At 40.4% G+C, this 18684-nt stretch overlaps 1 protein-coding gene across 2 annotated transcripts in view; it reads left to right on the top strand.

Annotated features, from left to right (window-relative positions):
* The window catches only part of PPP2R5E (protein phosphatase 2 regulatory subunit B'epsilon), a 158533-nt gene that overhangs the window by 133426 nt on the left and 6423 nt on the right, over positions 1 to 18684 (top strand). For both annotated transcript variants that reach the window (XM_004010710.5, XM_012181791.4), the window contains exons 6-13: positions 4792 to 4922; positions 5075 to 5134; positions 6455 to 6563; positions 8018 to 8071; positions 8175 to 8225; positions 9892 to 10011; positions 13176 to 13303; positions 15388 to 15489. In XM_004010710.5, coding sequence (XP_004010759.1) covers positions 4792 to 4922; positions 5075 to 5134; positions 6455 to 6563; positions 8018 to 8071; positions 8175 to 8225; positions 9892 to 10011; positions 13176 to 13303; positions 15388 to 15489 — 755 coding nt within the window. The remainder of the gene's footprint in view (positions 1 to 4791; positions 4923 to 5074; positions 5135 to 6454; positions 6564 to 8017; positions 8072 to 8174; positions 8226 to 9891; positions 10012 to 13175; positions 13304 to 15387; positions 15490 to 18684) is intronic.

Raw genomic sequence — 18684 nt, 5'->3', positions numbered from 1 at the left:
GCCATCCTGGGGCTTCCCTTTGCCCCTTTCTGACTGTGTCTTTACTTGCTTCATTTCCATTCATTTTGGTGGCTACATCCTCTAGGTGCTTCCGAGGAAAGCATGGATGGGATGTACATTTTTCGATACCCACTTCTCTGAAAATGTCTTTATTCTGCCCACATAACTTGATTGACATTTTGATCTGCTGGTTTTCTTATCTTCTTTCTTCTGTATACTCTATCATTTGGTTATACTTTCAAGCTAGATTTGCTCACTTTAATGCGCCAGACCTGTGAATTTCTAAGCGTGCTGTTTTATCTCCTGAATATTCATCTGTAATAGCATTCTGTTTTTGTTTCAAAGATCTAGTGGATTTGTTTATTTTGAGGATGTTGCAGATTCTTTTATTTTCAGTTTTTTCCACTCTTGCGCTGTTTCCTCTGGATTCTTTATGATTTTTTTGGGGGGGGTTCTGTATCTTTTATGTTAGAGTCTTTGGTGATCTTAGACTATATTCGTAGTTGTTGTTTAGCTGCTAAGTCGTGTCCAACTCTTTTGTGACCTTATGGACTGTGGCCCACCAGGCTCCTCTGTCCATAGGATTTCCCAGGAAAGAATACTGGACTGGGTTGTCATTTCCTTCTGCAGGGGATCTTCCCAACCCAGAGATCAGAGCTGCGTCTCCTGCGTTGGGAGGCAGGTTCTTTATGACTGAACCACCAGGGAAGCCCTATATTCATAGTTAACACGTTAGTTTTTAAAAAAAGACCTCTTAGAATCTGTATCTCTGTGTGTGTGTGCATGTGTACACACAGGCGTAAGTAGAAAACACTTGGCAACTTGGGCAGAGGCCTTGCCATTTAATTGAGAAACCTTCAGGTAAGAAACCTTCAGATATTAGTATATCTGTAGCTATTTCCTCTTGGGACTGTCCATTTCCCCCATAAGGAACTTACTAACTTCCTGCCTCAGTCAGAACTGAGAGCCTAGTCAGGGAAGGGCCTGGCAAAGATAACGCTCTTCAGCATGCAGAATTTTATTAAATCCCATTGTTTTTAATAAGTGTTTTACTTCAGCCTATATCTGATGTCCTTAAGACTAGACTTGCTCATTTATTCTCTCCAGGCCTTGACTGTAAATCTTCAGTAAACTGCAGGGGACAGAGGATCTGGGAGATCTTGTTACACTTCCTCCAAACTTTCAATCAGTTCTCCTGTTTCTAGCTCCTCACAACCTTGCCATCAAATATATCTGGTGCCTTCAGTTCTTATGCCTTTTAAGGGTTCTCTGGTGTGAACTGGCTTGCTTCTTGTTGGCTTCCCTCCCTGCTGGCAGAATGGAAAAACACTTAGCAGAGTGGAGAAAGAGGAAATCTAAGATAGTTACGTCTTGCCATCCACTTTCCATCCTTGAGAGATGTGCAGATTTGTCTGATCTGCTCCCCACTCCTCTCTGCCCCGTGGATTTCTTGCATTTTTATTCCTTTACTCTCATTTCAGGGAGTGTTTACGAAGACAGAGGTTCAACCCCTCTAGTCTAACTGACAGACCCTGACTACCTTTTGCAATTTGTCCTTTACGTTTCACTGTAGATTTATGATGAGGTTCAAAGGAGTTTGTTGGGCTAAGTCACTGGGCACTGGTTTTGTAAAGTGGGAGACAGCATGTTGACAGGTCTGTCTTTGCTCTGTAATCACCTTGGAAACTCTCCAGCTTCATTTCTTTGCAAACAAGTTGCCTGTTACATGTAGAGAGCACAGTCTACCTAGGCATTTACAGATACTGGATTATATTTTTCATAGCTTTTTTATGTGGGGAATATTTGGAAGTTATATATGACTGTGCACACAAATATTACTTGGTTTGGGAAATTAAACCTCATCCCACTCCCTTCTTTTTGGGCCTACACACGATTCTACCTTTTCTTTTGCCTCCTATATCATGAAATCATTGAGTGTGTTCCGTAGCGCTGCAGAAAAGTAGTTTGTATATTACAATGCATCTTTCTCAAAGAACATAGTATGTATATATATTATTTGTGCCATTAAGACTGTCTCAGGTTACGTGCCTGGTAATACATTTTCTTTGAGGGCCTAATGAAAACGCATTGAAGTGAAGTGAAGTCACTCAGTCGTGTCCGACTCTTTGTGACCCTGTGGACTGTAGCCCACCAGGCTCCTCCATCCATGGGATTCTCCAGGCAAGAATACTGGAGTGGGGCGCCATTTCCTTCTCCAGGGGATCTTCCCTACCCAGGGATTGAACCCAGGTCTCCTGCATTGCAGGCAGATGCTTTAACCTCTGAGCCACCAGGGAAGCCAATGAAAACGCATTAGTTAAGTAATTTTTGTTTAGTTATTATGTGCTCATCAAACTCTTAAGATTAACAGTACATAAGCATGGTTGATTCAAGTTTTGCTAGCATTACACCCCCTCAAACCTTCTTCCGTGTTAGTTACAAATTACTCATTAAGCCTTTTTGCAACACTTAAAAATAGAAACCAAATTAAAAAATAGAACTCAAAGGTTAATTATTTCTGTTAACACGGAATGGAATGGGTCAGTTAGAAATCTGTCATTTTCTGCAGGTAGAGGTAAGAAATAACGAACCCATGGGGCCTTTTTTGCCCATAGGGCTCACATCTTTCTTTTACTGTTTCCTGTGGAAATGTGTAGTTGACTTTCTCATTGCTTTCCTGTGGGCTCCAGGTTTGTTCGTGTGTGTGTGTGTTTGCGTGCGCGCGTGTGCACGTGTGCATGCACCCAGCAAAGGAGATGGTCATGGTCCCTGGTATATACAGAGATTGGTTGATTGGCTGGTTGATTGTATGACTAAGTAAGCAGGGAGATGGCAGGTATTTTAACCACATCTTCTATTTGGATAGGCTGCAGGCGAAGGTATGTACTGTTGAATCTGCCATGAACACTTTCTTCACCTCTGGCTCCGAAGTTTTACATGGATGTCACTTCGTGTAGAAGTCTTACCTGATCACTCCACTTCTCTCAAATAGAGTAGATGTTGCTGCTGTGTATTTATCTAGTATCCTGAGTCACTTGCCATGTATTCCTCATTACACTAGGTTCTGTAAAAGCAATGTCTGTATTGCTCATCATTTTGTCCCTGACACTGTGCCCAGTGGCTGGCGACATGCTTATTTGAAATATTCAATTTTTGAATGGATGGACAGATGACATTGTACAGTCAAAAATTTTGTCTGTCTCACTGCTCAGTGTTGAAGACTGTTCTTCAGTTTGTGGTTTTTTGCCCTGTAACGCTCTTTTGTTCAGACAATAGTAGATTATTTATTTGATTACTGCCCACCAAGTTCTTCTGCTGTCAATCCCAGCCTCAGTCTTTAATCACCTGAAATCATGTTTAAGTGTGTCTTGACAGCTTTTTTTTTTGGTAACTGGGTAGTCTGCATTCATTGGTATGGTATCTATACGCTCATGAAATGTTTTGCTATAAAGTTAACATTAGAACTATGAGTTCTGTTTTATTGCAATGATAATGAAGGTATGAGGAATTAAAATTCAAACCAGTCTCCAAGTTTGTTCTTCAGGTAGAGGAACCTTCCTATTATCATTAAAAAAAAAAAAAAAGCAGTCTTACTGAAATATGACTCATATACTGTAAAATTCAGCCTTTTAAAGTTTATAATTTAATGTTCAATATATTCTACAGAGTTTAATCATCACTGTCATATAATTGCAGAACACTTTCTATCATTTCAAAAACAAATGCCATACTCATTAGTGGTCACTCTCAAATACTTTCTGTCTCTACGGATTTGCCTATTCTGGATATTTCAGTGAAATCATACACTATGTGGGCTTTTTGTGTCTGGCTTGTTTTGCTTGGCATGATGTCTGAGAGGTGTGTCCATGTGGTGACGTATTTCAGTACGTTATCCCTTTTCATGCCTGCATAATGTTCCGCTGCAGCACACTTTGTAGCAGTTGATGGGTATTTGGGTTGCTTTACTTTTTGGCTGTCGTGAATGATGCTGCAGTGGACATTCGTGTGCAGGTTTTTGTGTTGGCATATGTTTTCAATTCTGATAAGATGTGATCTTACCAGCATTCAGTTATTGTCTTTAGATTATAAATGATTGGAAGCTTGAAAAATGTTATTCATGTATAACATACATACGGAAATCATAAATGTTCACACCAGTGAGTGTTTATAAAGTGAACATACCCATGTAGTAAGATCCAGGATCTCAGAAGAGAGTGTTGCCAGTGTTTTGGGGAACTTTTTGATGTTTGCTTTGGTTTAGGGTATCTCAGTTTACTTGTATGCTCTGGGAGAGCTGAAAGCCTAGCTGTATCTTTGAAACATAAGCTCAGTGAATGGCTTATGCCACAAAAGTGTGGTGATTGAAATAATGGACTCTAGGGTCCCGACTGCTTGGGTTCAAATTTTAGTTCTACCACTTCTCATCTTTGTGCCCTAATTTCCTCTTCTTTAAAATGGGAATAAGACCACCTCATAAAGAGTATTAATATAAGTAGGTTGTTTCGAAAATTGCCTGCTGATCATACTAAGTGCTATATGTGTGTTACCTAATATTATAATTACTGTTCTGATTATTGTTCTTTTTGTGCATCTCTTTTCTATAGAGTATGAGCCCCTTGTCTGACTTACTTATCCCTGCATTCCTAGAGAATAGCGCTGTGCTTGTCACGTAATAGATTTTTAATAATGTTTTGAAGAAGGAAGGAAGAGATTTTAAATAACAAGTGGCAGAATTTCTAAATCCTTTGCTGAAACCACTTTGACAGCTACACTATTTTTTATTTACAACAGCTTTTGGAGCTGTTTGACAGCGAAGACCCTCGGGAACGGGACTACTTAAAAACAGTCTTACACAGAATTTATGGCAAGTTTCTTGGTCTTAGAGCATTTATCCGAAAACAGATTAACAATATTTTTCTAAGGTAAGTGGAGGGAGGAGAAGCAAAGGTGATGGTTTTATAGAAGTATTAAGTAAACCTCAAATATTTGAACATAACATACTTTTTCTTTTTTTCCTTCTCTTTCCTCTCCTCTTCTCCCCTTCCCTCCCCTTTTCTTTCCTCTCTCTTTTTAGGTTTGTTTATGAAACAGAACACTTCAATGGTGTAGCTGAACTGCTGGAAATATTAGGAAGGTAAGCACATTTTTAGCTCATTGCTAATCTCAGGTGAGTATTGTTGTGATGGTTAGGGTCAGATGGCACAGGGAGCCACTGCCCCAGATCTTACTGTATGTACATCAGGTCTCAATTGTGCTTATAGCATGTTTCCCAACTGACTCTACAAAACCTAGTTTTGTGTTCCCCTTCTTTCATAATTATGCATTGCTGATTATTTTGGAATGACAGAAAGAGCCAACAGTTGAATCATTATTCATCTAATCACCGTCAGACCAGTTACTCAAACATCTTTTTCTTGTCAGTTTCGTTTCTCTGCCATAATTTTTGAAAGCAGGTTTATGAGAAACTAGAGGGACATCCCTGGTGGCACAGTGGGTATGCCTGCCAGTGAAGGAGACATAGGTTTGATCTGGCCTGGGAAGATTTCACGTGGTGTGAGCAACTAAAGCCTGTGGGCCACAACTCCTGAGCCCACGCTGTAGAGCCCACAGGCTGCAACTGCTGAGCCCCCATGCCACAAGTGCTGAAGCCTGCACACCCTAGAGCCTGTGTTCCGCAACAGGAGAAGCCGCCACAAAGAGAAGCCCAGGCACTGCCACCAAGAGCAGCCCCCGCTTACTGCGACTGGAGAAATCCCGCACTCAGCAAGGGAGACCCAGCACAGCCAAAAACAAACACATTATTTTAGAAAAATTAGAAAGATTGCCATTTTCAAAGGGTCCATGTACCAGGTGTATTTCTTGAATGGCTGCTGCCTGGAGTAGTGAAATGAATTGGGGAGAGACAGCTGTTGTTGGGTTTCCACACACAAGGGAGTCTAATGTAGCTGGACAATGTGATTACTTAGTCTCTCCTCCTAATATGAGGAGAGAGAGAAGGTGGAGTCACTTGGTTCCCTTTAGGACTTCCCATGGGTGGGCTTTATACCCTGGGGTATTCTTCGCATGAGCAGATTTCAGGGATAGAAAGAAACGCTGTCTGGAAATGGAAAGGGTCATCAGTTAACCAGGTCAGCGATTATTTGGGGAAGGGTAAGGGGGAAGGAAAAATAAAGAGTTTTGATACAAAAGCTTTTGGGAACTATGTATCTAAGTGTAAGAGCTCAAGAGCCTTTGCTGGGAGATCAGAAGCAAATTTCTTTCTTTTAAATTCTCTTTCTACTTAAAGATATTCTTTCAAGCAACTGAGAGGACTTGAATGCCACTGGGGTGGGTTTTGGTTTGTTCTGGATCAAACATAAACTGATTTGGATATATCCTGATCTCATAAGAACAGCATCTCAATTTAGCTTGTGGTAATGACATCACGAATTCCTGTCTCTTTTCTTCTTCCCAGTATTATCAATGGCTTTGCTTTACCTCTTAAGGCAGAACACAAACAGTTCCTGGTGAAAGTGTTGATCCCTTTACACACCGTCAGGAGTTTATCACTCTTTCATGCCCAGGTAGGATTTTGTACAATTACTTTTGGAAGCAAAATAAAGTTTGTAAACCCAGTGTTTTGTTGTTCTTGTTATTTACTCAATTTAAACAAATAAAAGGCTTGTGAAAGCTAAAAACATTCCCCAAAGCAAATAAAATGTGTATATATTTGCCTGTGTGTAGGAGAATCATGGGAATTATTGGGAATTATTTCTTAAGTGGGAACAGCAGTTGCTTAATCATCTCATTTTACAGAGAGAACTTAGATAGTTGCCCAAGTTCATAATCATATATTCAGTGGGTTGCATGTGATAAACATGTAGATGGGCTTTTCAGATTTAGACATTTGGCGGTATGTAATCATTCTGGAATATTCTCAAATCTTTTAGCCCATCCTCATCTTGCATTAGTCTGTCCTTGCCCCTTTTACCCCCTCTTCTAGGTCATTCACCGTTTTTTTCTCACCTCCATACAAATAACACTCTCACAAGAAAACAAATCAATCAGTATTTTCACTTTAGCCTCCATTACTTTAAAAGCATACCCTGCCTAGTCCCCCTCATTCTAATTTCCCTGCTAATACTGCCTTGCATGGTAAGCATGTCACTAGAAGGTAGATACATGATATCATGGCATTTTAGTTTTAGCATTTCAAACCTCCGACATGCCCCCTCCCTGTAATGGGAATGTTTTGAGTTTTCATAAAAATGTAACACATCTTTCACAGTAGTGTTCCTCTTTAAATGTGAAATAGTGTGTTTTGAGGAAAAATTAGCCCATATGCTTCTAATGTAGAACACCATCAAAATGTTGTTTCACAAGAGTGAATTTCTTGTCCAAGAATCTTTCCGAGCCCCTTTGCTGATCTTGCCTTGAGTTTTTGAAATATGATATCACACTTCATGATCATTAAAAAAAAATTCTTATCTTGGTGAGTTAGCATCAGATGTAGAACTCTTCGTGTTTATTCAGGGTTCTATCCATGGCAGGTACAACCTTTTAAATCTTTCCCTGAAACTGTTTCAACTTGCATGTGCCATTTCAGGTGGTCAGCAATGTTTTCAGTTAAGTGCCTGTTTCTCATATAGGACTTTTCTGGAACCACAGTAAAATCCCATATTGTTAATGTTCCAGCAAAGAGAAAAGAAACCCATGAGATGTAGCTCAAACTCTATGTAGATGAGATACTTTCAGAATATACTGGATGTGGTATTTCACCTCTGCTTTTCATTAACTGACTACTTCATGTCCCAACATTCTTTTTAAAAAATTTCCCTGCTGCCTTATTAGTGTCAATCTTTGGCTTGAAAAAGTAGCTTCTTATTTTCCTTTATATGTATTTTATTTTTTAAATGAATTGAATGTAAAGTTATTAAAACCAGACTCTGGAAGCTTTTTAGGGCTTTTTAATAATACATCTTTGAGCCCTGAGCATATAGAATTTCTAATTTTGTCTTGTCTTTGCTTGTTTTTCCAGCTGGCATATTGTATAGTACAATTTCTGGAGAAAGATCCTTCACTCACAGAACCAGTAAGTATTTTTTCTGCAATTTTGAAAAACTTCAGAAAAACCACTTTTCATGGAGTATATAAGAAAAATGAAGTGCAATTTGTTTTTTTCCTTTTCATTTTAGGTTATTAGGGGATTAATGAAATTTTGGCCCAAAACATGTAGTCAAAAAGAGGTAAGTGTTCAGTGTCAGTGTGTTAATAGCTGACTAGAGCACTGAGATAATAGGCATCTGTAAAGAGGCATTATCTTAGCTAATCCTCACGGTAACTCAGAATAAGGCAGGACTGTAAATATTCTCGTTTTACTAGTTACGAAATTGATGTTTAGGGGTTAAGTAGCCTTCCTGGGTACGCTGAGCTTAGGTGATTAGGCCAGAGCCCTCCCCCCCGATTCCTGCACCCTGGGCTTTTATCCTGGTCTGCTCACTGATGTCCGCTTCCTAGTGACCACCTACAGAGGATGGAGGTTTTGCTGTCACTGTTGATGGATGCTGTAGCAACCTGCCCAGATACCCCCTTTAAAGCATCATGTGGGTGAGATCTTACTATGCACAATCTTAAAATATATCGCAGACCTTTAGTTTCAGCTGTTCACAAGTGGCCCTGGAAATCTCTGATTTATAATCATTTGTACTTTTGCCAAGACCTCACTGGGCATGTGCAGTGTGAGGTTGTGGCGGAAGCGAGTCTCTTTGCGAAGTGAGCCTAGCTGAGCACCAGATCTATACCACCTTTTCTGAAAGGTTAGAAACCATGTGGAAAACGGCCCGGAAACAAAGGTCAGCAGTTGGTTTCTATTTGGAGAGTGTTTTAGAAGAAATTCAGAATGTTTCTTAACAAATGGTAAGGCTCGACTATATTTCACTTTTTGATGGAAACACCCTCCTTCTCAAATCAGCTTCAGTTCGCCAGAGCCCTCCTTTACACATTTTTGGAAACTCTTCTTATTTCTTAATACCTGTTAAGTAAAATTAAACTAGCCATTGCTACCCAGATGCATCTTAAGATACGAAAAGGTCATTTTTCATATTTTAATTGCATACTTAATATTTTTCTAGGCAGTCATTTCTTCATATCTAAATAGGAAAATGGTTTTTATTTCTCTGTCAGTTTTCCATTATATTTAAAACAAGTAACTGTACTATTGATTTGGCTCCATTTTGTGATCTAAAAGCTCTGGTTTTGGAAGCACAGGGTACTGAGGCAACGAGATTCGTTGTGCTCAATAGCGAGTGAGTGTGTACGTATGTACAGGTAAGCGTGGAGAATGGGTCAGTGTGTGCTGAGGAGTTTAACGTGGCATCTGTCTGTGACTAAATCTGCTCACTGGTGTGTCTCTGACTTCGTATGTTCTGTGAACTGGTGTCTCCTAGAGGAGCACCTAGCTCATAGCACGGGGCTGTAAATGTTTGGCAAATATCTGCCTGTGCCGCGGTGGACTTTGTCCATCATGCAAGAGGGCCACTTGCCCACCGTTTTAAAAATATGGAGGAGGGGAGGCAGGCCCCACCGGGACAGTCCCGTTCCCAGGCAGGGCCCTGCTGCAGTGTGTAAGTACCCCCTGCTTTATGTAATAGATGTAGCACGTAGAGTATTTTTTCCAAAGTAAATAGAATCACATCTTCAGTGCTCTAGGAAATTTGTTCTTAACAAGTACCCTCCGGTGAATTTCTTACGAAATAAACATCTAACATAAGTTAAATTCTGATTTGTTCATGTTCAATTTTATGCATAAATTTTCACTGTATTAAAACCATGCAAAACTCTCGTTTTCCTCATTGTCCATATAGATTTTTTAATCAAGCACCTGACACTTGGTGTTTTGCATGTTACTTCTAGGTCATGTTCCTTGGGGAGCTGGAAGAAATACTGGATGTGATTGAACCTTCGCAATTTGTTAAAATCCAAGAACCTTTGTTTAAACAAATCGCCAAGTGTGTGTCTAGCCCCCATTTTCAGGTTAGTTAAAAAGAGGGCACGAGCCAGAGTGGCTTGTACAACATGTATTATTTTGGTCAAGTTTTATTTCTGTTGGAAGAAATGTAATGGGTACTAGCTACCTAATGTTGTTATTCGCTCTTTTTTCACACGATAATCATACTTTTGATAATCACCACCTTCATCTTGAACTCTTGCTACACGACATCCACTGTGACGGTGCATTTTGTCTAGTAACTTGAATTCTCATGACCACTCTGCAGGCAGGGCACTATGATTTTTACAGATGTAAACACTGACCTTCAGAGTGGTACAAGAATTTGTCTCATATAAAATGGCTGAATAAGAGGTGGACAGGTAGGGCTCCTATGGTGTGTAAGAGAGAATGGTGAATAAAGCTTAAGAGAGAAAAAGAATGCTGATCTTCTTTACTGTGTTAGATGTTTCACATACATTACTCGTGAACTTCAGATTATCCTATGAGACTCCCCCGCTCCAGTTTCTAGATGAGAAAAAGGAAGTTCAGAAAATGATCTGTTGAAGTTCCTAAGAGGGAGTGAGGAGTCACATGGCATAGCTTCTTGTGAAAGCCTGTGACCTTCCTGTGGCACCAGTCTGCCTCCTTGTGGCCACTGTGAGAGATTACAGGGAAGGTGAGCCTGGGCAACCCTTTTCTCCACTGGGGCCATTTAAGTTGTGCTGTGGAACCCACACTGGAGAGAAGGTGGTGGTCCAGGGTGAAACGCATTAGGGTTTCTAATTTGGCTGTCTCATCAAAGGTCCAGATCACAGACCTAGAGAATTGACTGTTTATATACTGCCTTTTGATTAGAAGAGATTGTTCAGATTGCAGTTGGCAGCGCAAAGCCCCATCGCTAGCATGATGGACTTGATGGTAGGCTTCCCTCTGAGCTATTATTATCTTGCATAGTTAGAGACACTGGCTGCTGCTGTTCTAATTTTTGACCTAAAGACATCATTAGTATATCAAGTCAGTAATCTAATGAGAACCTTGCAGTTGTACCACAGAGCCAAGGGGAAAAAAAAAAAAAAAAAAGAAACCGTTCTATGAACCATCACATTCAGATGACATGACACATGTCTGGATTTCTTTGAAAATGCAGGACCCTCTGTAGATGTTTTACGTATTACACATGGCCCGTGGTACTCAAAAACTTGGATTGTTTACCTTATTTTTCAGTTTTCATTATGTGTTTGGGGTAGTGGAGGGCAAAGAGCCAGAGTCTCTTTCCAAATGAGCGGTATCAGGAAGACTTAGACTCAAGTGACGCTCAGAAGCATCAAAGGGAGACAGAGTGTCTTAATCCACTGGGTCTGTGTCTTGTACTTAACAAAATACCGCAGACTGGGTGGCTTATAAACAACAGAAAACTTTTCAGGGTCCCAGGGGCTGGCAGTCTGAGATCAGCGTGGCAGCATGTTTGGGTGAGGGCTCTCTTTTGGGTCACAGACTTCTTGTTGTATCCTCACGTAGTAGAAGGGGCTAGGGAGCTCTTGGGGGTCTCTCTGAAAAGGTGCTAATTCCATCATCTTTGGCGGTTAGGATCTCAATGTAGGAGGTTTGGAGGACACAAACATTTAGACCACAGCAGACTTCCATAGTGCTTCCCAGGTGGCGCTAGTGGTAAAGAATCTACCTGTCAATGCAGGAGATGCAAGAGACATGGGTTTGATCCCTGGGTTGCAAAGATCCCTCTGGAGATGGGTATAGCAACCCACTCCAGTACTTTTGCCTAGAAAATCCTGTGGACAGAGGAGCCTGGCAGGCTACAGTCCATGGGGTCACAAAGAGTTGGACATGACTTGAGCACACATATGTCTGTGTGGCTTAAACGATAGGAATTGCTTTCTCATAGTTCTGTAGGCTGGAAGTCTGAGATCAGAGTGCCAGCATGGTCTGCTGCTGGGAGGGTTCTTTCTGGCTTGTACATCTTCTCACTGTGTTTGCATGGCCTTTCCTTGCTACATGCTTGAGGAAAGAAGCAAATCTCTCGCTTCCTCTTCATACAAGGTCACCAAGCATATCTGATTAGGACCTCACCTGTATGACCTCATTTAACCTTAATTACCTCCTATCTCCAGATGCACTCACACTAGAGGTTAGGGCTTCAGCAAATGAATTTTGTGCAGGGGGTGGGAACAGATTTATTAAATGTATTTAAATGAAGCATAATTTCTTAATCGGTGTAAATGAAAGAAGCAACTCTTCCTTTCTCCATATAACTGCTCTTAGAGTTTTTAGTGTTTTTTTGGGGTTTGTTTTTTTCTTTTGAGACTTTGGTTTACTTGAATTATTATTGTTATCTTACATTGCTTTTTAGATTTTTTAGGTTTTCTTTGAAGTATTCCTTTGAATTCAGAGAGTCAGTTGGTAAATGTGGCAGTCAGAAAAAAGAGATCTGAGATAGCAAGTGCATGTACATACAGCCCTAAGTCCAACTGAGTGCCTTCCTCCTGGCTTACCCAGGTCAAAGGAGGGGACCAGAAATGAACTCTGGAAGGAGTCTGGGCACTAGACTCATGTCTCAGTTTATCACTGACAAGCAGTGTGACTGTAGCCAGGTTCCCCATCTCTCTGAACCCCAGTGCCCTCGTTTGTACAGTGGTACCCACTCCTCGGATGGTGGTAAGGATGACACATTCTGCCTGCAGGCTGGGCACAGTCTCTGGCCAAAGGAGGTGTTTAGCAAATGTGCCTGCTCTGCAGGGATGGGCAGCTGCACTTTCTACAGCAGCTATTGACTGAAGGCCAGCTACATGCTGGGCCCTGTGGTTGATCTGAAGTGTGTGGGATGAAAGAGGTGAGCCAGGAAGGGAATTAAAGTGATGGGGAAACAGCATGGCATTTAGAAGCAGGGTGAAGGTGTCTGATGCTTGTGAGCTATGTAGGGAAAATGTGGAATCAGGAGAATAAATGTGTTAAAAGGAGAATAAAAATAAGCAGGTAGCAGATCTTCTTTTTCTTTCCCAAATTGATTAACCAGTTTGGAACTTTGTGAAAGATTTTAAACCCACAAAAATGTAAAGTGTGATTAATACTTAATTTTATACTTGTTTGAATGATACTAAAATAGTCTTTAATACTTTTTTTTGAAGAGGTTATAATTTTGTTTTATCTGTGTCTTTTTCTCTCTGTTGACATTTTCTTTTTCCTTTTCTCAAAGGTGGCAGAAAGGGCACTCTATTATTGGAATAATGAATACATCATGAGTTTGATAGAAGAAAACTCTAACGTCATCCTTCCCATCATGTTTTCCAGTCTTTATAGGATTTCAAAAGAACATTGGAATCCGTAGGTTTTCACAGTTTCCCTCTCCCCCTCGTTCCTCCTCCCTCCCTCCTCCCCTCCTTCTCTTCCTTCCTTCCTTCCTCTCCGCTCTCTCCCCACCTCCCTCTCTCCTTCCGTCTTTCCCTGTCCTCTCCTTTGGCCTCTCTCCCTCCTTCCGTCTCTTCTGCTTGATAAAATATCTTGTATGCATGCTGTGTGTCAGATGTTGTCCGTGCTGCTGAAGATTCGCGTGTGAAAAGGTAAAATGTCTACCTTTTAGAAATTCACTGACTGGTTGGGGAGACCCAGCAAGGAAACAGATTTTTTATAAAACAGTGTTTTAAGTGTTGTTATGTTCACTTATCTGTTTATTTGAGGGCATCTCAACCTGTCTTTGAATATTGCTAAGATCTTCTGGGGATGCTCTGGATCAAGTAGAGAGATTTCTATTATATTGATGGGGGTGATGATGCTCATACTGAATCTTAAAAGAATTGGGCAAGTGGATGGGATGGGGGTTAGTCCATTCAGATAGTGGATTTACCCGTCACCTAAAAAGGCACAAAAGGTAAGAAGCACCTGTCATGTTCTGAGGCCTGTGAATTTGGGAGGGCTGAAGCACATGGTCATTTGAGAAGTTTGCTGGAAGACTGGGTCAAAAAGTAGAGTAGTGCCCACGTGAGTCTTCAAGTAAATAATAAGGAAACACTAGAGAGCTGTAGGAAGGGAAGTGGTCTGAATTGATTTGCATTTTAGCAAGATCCATTTTTTGTAGACCAACTCAGTCATTATACATGTTTTGTAGAGGGAAAAAACATTTTTGAATGTTTTTTATCATCTAGTTTTATGGAAGTTAAAGCATTCTGTATTTGAATGACTTTACATGTTTCTCTATCACATAGAAAACTGAATGTGGCATTAAAAATGAAATATATTTCAGTATTTCCATAGTATGTTTGTCTATGAGTTTTGCATACAACTGTAAAATATCATATTTCTCACTTTTCACATTTGTCAAATTTGTGACTAAAGCTTATAAAAATATAAGAGCTGGCAAACAGTTAAATCTTATTATGTAAGTAGCCTCTTGAGAGCCTAGAGTGGTTCTAGCACGTGTCCTTAACCGCTCAGCAGACTGTATTTGCCTTTTCTCCATCACAGCTCCCTCACTGTCATATCTGAGAAGGTCTTTCTTTTCAACAAGAGACAGCTGAAGTTTCTCTTTTAATGAACACAGGGCAGAAGCAATACAGTAAATCCACTTATAAATGTTTTAGAAACTTCAAACCCAAGGAATGCCTTTTTCAGTGGTGTTGGAAAACACGCAAAATGGAAGAAATGTTGTATAGTTTTGCACAGGGAAGTGTTATTTAGATTCTAGTCTGAAGATACTCAGCTTGTCATGGCAGAGTCCTCACATTGCCAAGAGCTTATTCTTAGACTTGATAAGCATGGGCAGCCATTTGGCTCTTGAGCTGTTTAGTGTTCCATCCACTGATAGCAGCCATCACCAGCTAGCCAGTTACCTTCAGCCTGTGCATTGAGTCAGCAAGAGGACTGATGCAAATCACTACTAGAAATGTAACTCATATTAAGCTGCCCAACTTACAGGGGGGGCTTGGTATCATCTTTGAATATGAATTATAGATATATAAAATTGTTACCATAGAAACAGCCTTTGATTTTGATGAATTATGTATTTTATCACTTTAGAAATAAAATTCTATGTAAATTCAGGTCTCAAAGGTTGGTCCTGCCACAAGTGTTCATTTTTAGGGTGAAGTTGCTTTATACTTGCCTTTTTATTCATTGAAATTAACAAGTGCCCATAGGCAAGTCTATTCTGGGTACCAGTGATTAGAAGGGCAAAATTAGATTTTCGTTTTCTAATCCTGCCAACCCCTCAGAAAGATCTCTTGTCTAAAGAATGTAGCTCTCTTCATGTGGAAATGAATTGTAGGTCATTTCTAGTTGTTCCAACTAAAAAAGGGATGGCGACTAGGCAGTGTGAGCAGCTCACTCAGGTAAAGGTTGTACCTCCATTTTCTTCGGGCAGCAACCCGTTACATAGGGCTGACCGATGCGTTCCTTTCTCTCTCTGCTTCCAGGGCTATTGTGGCGTTAGTGTACAATGTGTTGAAGGCGTTTATGGAAATGAACAGCACCATGTTTGATGAGCTGACAGCCACATACAAGTCAGATCGTCAGCGGTAACTTTTTAAAGCTTTTTTTGTCAGCTCTGCATAAAACTATTGAGTTCTTTCTTTGCTCTTTGCTGAATTTGCCTCTTTGTACCTGAAATCCTAAGCAGCACAATTTTATTTATTTCCATATTCATTTTCGCATATGCATTAGCTGTGTCTTTATTAGTGTGCCACTGGGTAACAAAGTGTCATTTTGGTAAAGGCTGCTTTCCTCCTTTCCTTCCCTAATGTTTCTCTTCTGTGTCCAGGTTAGAAGCCTGCCTCATAACTGGTATTTCAGGCCCACATAAGGGGATCATCAGGTTGATAGCCATCTGGATTCACTCCCATTCTGAACTAGAATGGGGCTGATTTGTCCTTCACTCCAGCAGCTTCCCTGGTGACTCAGAGGTTAAAGTGTCCGCCTGGAATGCGGGAGACCCGGGTTCAATCCCTGGGTCGAGAAGATCCCCTGGAGAAGGAAATGGCAACCCTCTCCAGTACTCTTGCCTGGAGAATCCCATGGAGGGAGGAGCCTGGTGGGCTGTAGCCCATGGGGTCGCAAAGAGTCGGACATGACTGAGCGACAAACTACTAACTACTACCAGGAGCAAGAGAGATGGGGCATGGGTTTTTCTTTAGCTCTTTGACCTAGAACTTAACTTTCTATACTAGAACTCAGCACATTCCCGTGATTTAGAGGGCAGTGCAAAGAACAAGGAGATAAAGAGTATTATGCAAATCTTGATACATTTAAGGTCAAAAGGGAGCAGAAACCAGTTGAACTTATTATAGTAAATGCTTCTGGTTTCATGGGTCTTTCTTGATTTCATTTACGTGATTCTTCAATTTTGTTATTTCTCGTTCAGTATATTCACCTTTCGAAAAGATGTGTCTTAGTCTGTGTGGGCTGCTATACCACATTATAGGTATCTTGTGGGTAGCTTCCAAACAACACAAATGTTCTGGAATCCAGAAACCCAAGAGCATGGCGCCACCATAGTTGGATGAAGGCCCTCTTTCTGATTCAGATCTGGTACCTTCTCACTGTGTCTTCGCAAGGTGGATGGGGCAAGGGATCTCTGTGGGGTCTCTTTTATAAGAGCACTAATCCCATTCATGAGGGCTCCACCCTCATGACCTAATCACCCCAAAGGCCCCACCTACTAATACCATCACCTCTGGGGTTTAGGATGTCAACATGTGAATTCGGGGGGCACACAAATATTCAGACCCTGACTTGATGTACTTGGAGAGGTTGAGGAAAGTCTGGAGAGCTAGTTGAACCGCTGGGTTGACTTTTCTCATCCAGAAGAAAATGTCAGCTTTGTGTATATTATAAAACCATAGACTTTCAAGGATCCCAGTGTTCATACTCAGGACCTGGCTAAACCTCCTGAGAAAAACTGTCTGTGGTTCCCTTGCTCCTTTTCCTGACTTTTAATATGTTAACTTGGATTTTAGATAAAAGTAGCAATGAAGGGAAAGGTTTGGTGGCAGGGGACAGAGGATCATCATAGTGATTAAAAAATTACCAGAGCAACTTTATGGAATACGAAAAGTATTTAATAATAGAAGAGACTTGAGTTTTTTTTTAATACCACGTTGAGGTAAAAATCAGTTATTGGATATATTGTACCAGACTTAACTGTTAATTTACTATATTTGTACTTGTTTCAAATCATTACATTTATAATAACCCTCCATGTTTCAAACTTAAAATCTTTAAAAAATGTTATTTAAGTGAAGGAAATACAGGGCAAATTTTCATACTGTGATATACCAGTAAGGAGTGCATTATACATAATATCCTTCTTTTTATAGTAACTAAAAACCCATTTTTATTTTCCTAGTTGAATAAGAATTAAATCTGTAGAAATCCATTAAGACTACTGAAGACCTATTTCTAAAATATTCAAATCATTTGAATTAATTTCATTCATTTTTATTGAATTTCAAAACTGTTTTATGATCATTTATCATTTAAACTAAATAGGTCAGACTCTTGGAAAAGATAATTAAGTGCAAATAAACACTATGAAGCTGACTATGACAGTCTGGTGTTTTAAAGTGATTTATACTTAGTGGACTTTCTTTATGACAGAAGGATTATTCAAAAACTAGTATTTTGTCTAATGAGCAATACAAGAGTATACTTAGTAGATGGATATACTAGTTTTTCCGTGGATATAGGAAGAGAAAAAGAGACTAAAGAGATTTATTTGGTATTGTCCGACAAGAGCTTCTCTCGTGGCTCAGATGGTAAAGAATCTGCCTGCAATGTGGGAGACCTGGGTTCGATCCTTGGGTTGGGAGGAGTCCCCTGGCGGAGGGAATGGCAACCCACTCCAGTATTCCTAGCTGGAGAATCCCCATGGACAGAGGAGCCTGGTGGGCTACAGTGAGTGCATGGGTCACAAAGAGTCCCAAGGAGAAATGAAAAGATTTATTTCTAGAAGGCAAGAAGTTAGTAACTGTTGCAGTTCAGATCAACATTTTCTAAAGTATTACAAATCTGAAAATGGTGGGTGGAATAAGTAACTAATACTGACGGATACATGTGTCAACATTAGTGCTCTGTGAAATTGTAACAGGGAGTTTGACATTATCCCTAGTATGACAGCATAGTGAAGTTTTAAACTGCCACCTACAGGGAGAGAGAAAAGTGGGAAAGAATAGGGGTGACAGAAGCTATATCGGAAATATTTAGGGTTTTTGAAGATAAAGCTGTCAGTATAAAAGATGTATGATAACTCACCAAAAAGTTTACCTAGAAGAAAAGCCCCGTAGGGTAGACTGCATTGATTGCTATACAACTCTTGATCAAAGACTGGTGAAATGCCTCAGTAACAAGATTATAAATGTTTAATCATGTCCGCTCTTCATTTAAACTGCAAATTAGGGCAATAAGAACCTAACATATATTGAAGCTGTTTTTTAGTTGAATAAAGTCTCTAAAGCCCTTGCTTACTATCTTCCTCCTCTTCCAAGTAAAAAGATCAATATGCATTGAAACTCAGCAGGATCAGCAGAATTTACTTTCGAACCAGTATTCTATGATAACATTTATTTAGACCTAATGTTGGGCTTCCCTGGGAGTCCATTGTTTAAGAATCTGCCTTGCAGTGCAAGGGAAACCTGTTTGATCCCTGGTCCGGGAAGAGCCCACATCCTGCAGAGCAACTACGCCCGTGTGCCAGCCCTCTAGAGCCCGAATCACAG

The sequence above is a fragment of the Ovis aries genome, chromosome 7, assembly GCF_016772045.2.
Source record: "Ovis aries strain OAR_USU_Benz2616 breed Rambouillet chromosome 7, ARS-UI_Ramb_v3.0, whole genome shotgun sequence".
NCBI classification, from domain to species: Eukaryota; Metazoa; Chordata; class Mammalia; order Artiodactyla; family Bovidae; genus Ovis; species Ovis aries.
The sequence above is the reverse complement of the archived record's forward strand: the minus strand, read 5'-3'. Positions and strand labels throughout refer to the sequence as shown.